General features: G+C 41.3%; 1 protein-coding gene across 8 annotated transcripts; it reads right to left on the reverse strand.

Annotated features, from left to right (window-relative positions):
- Window positions 1-241: 241 nt before the first annotated feature.
- On the reverse strand, window positions 242-5,460 carry LOC124633320. Of its 8 annotated transcripts, none has more exons than XR_006984732.1 (4): window positions 4,069-5,460; window positions 2,959-3,095; window positions 2,036-2,151; window positions 242-609 (listed from the first exon to the last, which is right to left on the reverse strand). XR_006984732.1 is itself a non-coding variant. In XM_047168502.1 (4 exons), the coding sequence occupies exons 2-4, from the start codon at window positions 3,084-3,086 to the stop codon at window positions 271-273; spliced, it is 696 nt and encodes a 231-aa protein (XP_047024458.1). In that variant the 5' UTR covers window positions 3,087-3,095; window positions 4,069-5,460; the 3' UTR covers window positions 242-270. The 8 variants fall into 8 exon arrangements, 3 of the variants coding, with proteins under 3 accessions (XP_047024458.1, XP_047024460.1, XP_047024461.1); XM_047168502.1 differs by having other exon boundaries at window positions 1,923-2,151; XR_006984731.1 differs by lacking the exon at window positions 2,036-2,151 and having other exon boundaries at window positions 242-820.
- Window positions 5,461-5,681: the final 221 nt, after the last annotated feature.

Here is a 5,681-nt window from a genome sequence, read left to right on the forward strand (position 1 = left end):
CAGATTTAACTTTACGGTCGGGTAAAAAGTATCCTGGTACAGATATCGGCACGAATCTTGAGCTCTGACCTACATCTGCGCAGAAGTGATTTATTAGCAAAGAACCAATCCCGAGTGACGCGATGACGCGATGCACTGCCGGCCAATCACCGCTTTAGCCGCCCCCGCGCCTCACTTCATACCACAAAAGGGACCTGTAACGACGATAGCTCAGCAGGTGGAGTAAATAATACTAGTGGACTGTATAACATGTAAATACGTATAATGACTTTAAATATAACAATATAGTACAATTAAGCAAATAAGAATTAAAGTAGTAAGAACGCGTGGGCGCGGCCGGTGCGCATAAGCAAGATTTGACCTCTGGTCTCGGCGCATACGCGGCGAGCTGTTGTGCCACGACGTCACAGTCGCCCCCACTTGTCGTGGACGCGGTTGAAGCGAGTGGGACGACTCAACATACTCCCCCCGTTGAAGTGTCTTCAACAGCAGTGGCGACGGGTAACGGGCAAATAGTGTTGAACGCTCGCCGAATGACACCCTTACGTGTGCGGATGTCGGCGACTCGTGCAATGCCGTCTCTACCAGGAAGCACCTTAACGATCCGTCCTAAAAGCCATAACAGAGGAGGTGAGCTTTTATCCTTAATGACGACAAGGGTTCCTTCTGTAAGTTCCCCTGACGATCGGAGCCATTTCGTTCATTCGGTTCGTTGTTGGAGCCACAAAATGTACTCATGTGAGAAGCGTGACCAGAAATGTTGCTTTAAACATTCGATGCGACGGAACCGCTGCAAGTTGTTCACGTGAGCGTTCTGGACCTGTGGGTGAGGCAACAAGATGAGCGATCGTCCAATAAGGAAATGGGCAGGCGTCAAGGGAATAAGGTCGGAAAGGTCATCGGAAAGTGGAGTTAAGGGCCTGGAATTTAAGATAGCTTCTACTTGAATTAAACATGTTGCCATCTCTTCAAACGTTAAATTCGTTAAGCCAAGGATGCGTCTGAGATGGTCTTTGGTTGACTTAACCGCGGACAATGCTAGACATGAGAAAATGTTGCTTGGCTTCCCCCTACGAGCAATAAAGCGGTTCATGGCAGCCAGAAAAGCCGGATAAAGGTTCAAGATGGACGGCCCTTGTGGCCAAACACACAAACACACATGTAAAGCACTTGATAAGTCCCAACGGTCAGCTATCATGATGGGTGAATGGTGACGAAGTTTTATAAGAAGCAATTGGGGTAAAAGATGTAAAAGTCGTAGGTGATACATGTCAAATAAGAATTTACAAATAATATGTTTAGTTGCTTAAAGAATAGTGTTTAATATATTGTAATCATAAAAGGAATTGTTACAACTCCAACACGAAGGAAATGACTCCTGTTGGCAAAATCTTAATACATATAATGTGTAATGCACTATTCAACTCTTTAGATGTAAGTGGACCAGGACAAACTGTTTGTTTTTTAATTTTAATGTTAATGAAAAGTAAGTATGCGGTAAAACGTTGTATTTTATTAAATGTTGTAAATAATTTAGAAATGATATTGTCGTTATGATTGAAGGTATGAAAAGAAGAAAAGAAGAAGTTACTGTTTCTGGTAGATTTTGAGTGGGTTGATGCGATTCAGGAAATTGAGGCCAAGTAGATGAATCCTTGAATAAAAATTGTGGTCCCGACCACCATAGCGAAGAAGAAAGTAGCTTATCTGCTCTGAGTCCACGCGAAGCGAGGTCTGCGGGGTTTTTTTGGTGACGGAACGTAACGCCAAGTTCTACCCTCCGCAGTTTCCTGAATTTCAGAGACACGATGGCGAACGAAGGTCTTAAGTTGCGTGGGTGAGGCGGACAACCAACCCAAGACTATGGTGGAATCACACCAGAAATAGACGCCGTCAATATGTAGTGTAAGTGACTGACGTACCTTTACGTATAATCTTGAACTCAACAACGCAGCACAAAGTTCGAGTCGGGGGATGGTCGTTGACTTGACCGGCGCTAATTTGCTTGTAGCAGTAAGGTGTATATGAACCTCACCACTAAGCGATACGCTGCGGACATGCAAACAAGCACCATACGCCCTTTCAGATGCGTCGGTAAACACCTGCAACTGCACAGAAGATGATGATTCACACGTGATCCACCGACGCATCCTAAAATCATTTAAAAAAGGTAAGCTATTTTGAAAGCTGTCCCGTGGATGCTGAATATGTTCGGGAACTGGCTCATCCCAGGAACACTTTATCAGCCACAGTTGCTGCATGATTATCTTGGCTTCCACTATGCAAGGAACGACCAAGCCAATAGAATCAAAGATCTGACATGGAGAAAGAAAATGTATGTGATGAGCACCTCCAGTTCAGCCCTAATGTGTAGGGTAATGCTAAGCGGCGCTTAGCCATGTTATAGGAATCACCCAATATGTCAGGAGATTCCTTAAGTGGTATGCTAATTACGAAGCGTCCATCCGCATCACGGTAAGTGGACTTCAAAGATAATTCCTCACAAGAACGCTCTTCGCGCGTGAGATGTTTTGCTGAAACTGAGTCTGGCTTAGAAAAACGGTTTAAGTCTGCCTGCAAAGTATCAGCCAGCAAACATAAATGAGAAGAAGAATTTGATTGCTTGATGACTCCTGATAACAGCCATCCCAATTTGGACTCAAATAAAGTAGGCATGGATTTACCTAAGTCTATACGGCTAGTACCTTAAACGTTCCAAAAGACTTCAGCACCTACAAGAATATCTATAGAAGATGGAACGTAAAACTGAGGGTCAGCCAGGACTATATTGGTAGGTATATTTATATTGTGCACATCGATATATGTATTTGGTACACACGATGAAATTTTGGACACGACATAGCAATCAATATCGATGTCATATTCACTATTGACTGACTTTAATGAAATCGAACAACCTTGTGTACAATAAGAGGATTGATCATTAATGCCTGTTACCTTAGACTCGACTGTATAGGTGGAAATGTTAAGTTTACGAGCCAACTCCTGTGACATAAGGTTAGTCGTACTCCCGTTATCCAGCAGGGTTCGTGCAGTATGAACGTTGCCTTTAGCATCCGACACATTCACCAGCGCTGTGGAAAGTAAGACAACTCGAGATGTAGAAAGGTGATTGACAGACGCTAAAGTACTAGTCGGTTGGTTAGGAACAACGGTATCGCGATCAAAGTGCAACAATGTATTGTGCTTCTCACGACAATACTTACAGTGACCCAATTTACATTTATAAATATTATGACCTGGTCGAAGACAATTTAAACATACATTGGAAATTTGAGCTTTACTGATACGTGATTGTACAGGCAAGCTTTTGAATTTATCGCATTGAAAAATGAAGTGATCTTTTTGACACATTGGACATGATAAAGGACTGCGAGAAGTTTCACTAGAACCCGAAGAATGTTTACTTTGTTTAATATTGTTGACATGTACACCTTCGCCTTTAGTAAACAATGACTTGGATTCCTCAAGCGTTTCTAATAAATCAGCCCTGTTACGAATGAATTCAATAAATACAGCCAATGTTGGAGGTTCTGACAATGAGTTCCTATGCTCCTCCCACTCTCGGTTTGTCACCTGGTCAAGTTTACATGTCATTATATAAATGATCAGTGTGTCCCAGTACTCAACAGGTTGACCCAGTGTAGATAACGCTCTTAAATTTTTATTTGTGGTGTCAACAATATGTCTTAGTGACTTACTTGATTCCTTGCTGATGGACTGCACATTAAAAAGTGATTGAACGTGGTTATTAACTAATAACCTTTTATTATCATACCTATCACAGAGCAACTTCCAGGCAGCGTCGTAGTTATCTGATCTAAAGTCAAGATTGTCAATAATCAAGGAAGCACTACCCTTTAAGGAAGCGCGAAGACAATGTAATTTATTTATGTTATCTATGCTGTCGTTATCGTGTATTATAGAAATGAAAGTGTCTCTAAACTCTAACCAATCATGATAGCTGCCGGAAAACTTAGGAAGGTCAATTTTAGGCAAACGGATAGAATTATGTTTGTGTGTGTGCTTAGAACAAGAAACATCAACCTCGGCTATGGAGTTCCCTGAAGCTTGCTTGCGAGCATTGCTGATCAGCTGACGTGCTGCAGCCACCAAGCTGTAGTACTGCTTTTCGAACTCCTCACGCTCCGCATATTGCTCGCTAAGGTCGTCCACCATCTCTTCCATGTCGGCCTGTAACACGTCGTATTTATCATATAGATTTTCGATAGTATTAAGTCTATACTCAACCTCAACAATCTGAACTTCGCTCAACTGTTCACATGACTTGGAAATGTTCAAGTATGAAGAAAATTGCGTAAGCTTTGCTTTAATTGAAGCACGTTTCTTAATAAGGCTTTTAATGTCAGACATTTTAAGAGAAGGCGATAGATTTTGGTAATAAAGCACTAAGGAAATATATAAACTAACAGCAAGTTAACACTTCCAATAAAACGATAGCAACGAGTTGCAAGATAAAGTGCACGAGCAAGATTGTAGCAGAATGCGTATTGCTATTTAAAAATGCAAGGCGTTTGTGCACTGATAATCGCTGTGTAATGTTAACGTTATAAGATAATAATATTCGATTTTGGTTGAAATATAAAACGACACTGTAATGGATATGATTAACTTATAGTGAAATGAATGAATGAAGAGATGAAACAGTTGAAATAAATGGTAAAATGGGATGAAATATGATGAAATAATGTGGAGATGACTTGCAAAAAATGTAACACCGTTCTTTAATTATTATGAGGTAAAAAATGAATGAAATGCAGGATATGGATGATAATGAATATGATTATGATGATGAGATGATTAAATAAGGAATTGGAACGAGCTCACTGTTTTCCGGTGCAAACCACTGATGATGACTGTGCCGAGGAGTATTCTTGTCAGATATCTCAATGCACGACGACAATCCGAACACGTGTATTTGCTGTCCGTTATGATGACGAATGATGAGTAGCCCAAATTCCGTTTCTTCTCGTGTCAGTTGGGTGACGTCAGCTAAGACGGCCGAAAAGTCTCAAGCCGTGCCGATATATCACGACGTAACAATGTTCACAGCGAAGAAACTTGATAATAATCACTGAGTCACTCGGTGACGTGTACGATGTCCTCCAAAGTCCTTTGTCTTCTTTGTCCAGTTCAATTTTTCTTGGGAGAAGGACCATATGTAACGACGATAGCTCAGCAGGTGGAGTAAATAATACTAGTGGACTGTATAACATGTAAATACGTATAATGACTTTAAATATAACAATATAGTACAATTAAGCAAATAAGAATTAAAGTAGTAAGAACGCGTGGGCGCGGCCGGTGCGCATAAGCAAGATTTGACCTCTGGTCTCGGCGCATACGCGGCGAGCTGTTGTGCCACGACGTCACAGTCGCCCCCACTTGTCGTGGACGCGGTTGAAGCGAGTGGGACGACTCAACAGGACCCAATAAATTACTTCCACGCAAGTCAGAGCTCAAGATTCGTGCCGATAACTATATTAAAAGTAAAATAATAAAAAAAAAAACGATTTTCAAAACTGGTCCCAAAAACTGACGAGAAAATTCACGAAGGGAAAGCGATGTAGTTTTATCCATCCCTTCCGATTTATTCTGTAAGCGAACGTAGGTTTTTGTATTTTTTCACTGACAGATAC

This window comes from Helicoverpa zea, chromosome 9 (assembly GCF_022581195.2).
Source record: "Helicoverpa zea isolate HzStark_Cry1AcR chromosome 9, ilHelZeax1.1, whole genome shotgun sequence".
Taxonomy (NCBI): domain Eukaryota; kingdom Metazoa; phylum Arthropoda; class Insecta; order Lepidoptera; family Noctuidae; genus Helicoverpa; species Helicoverpa zea.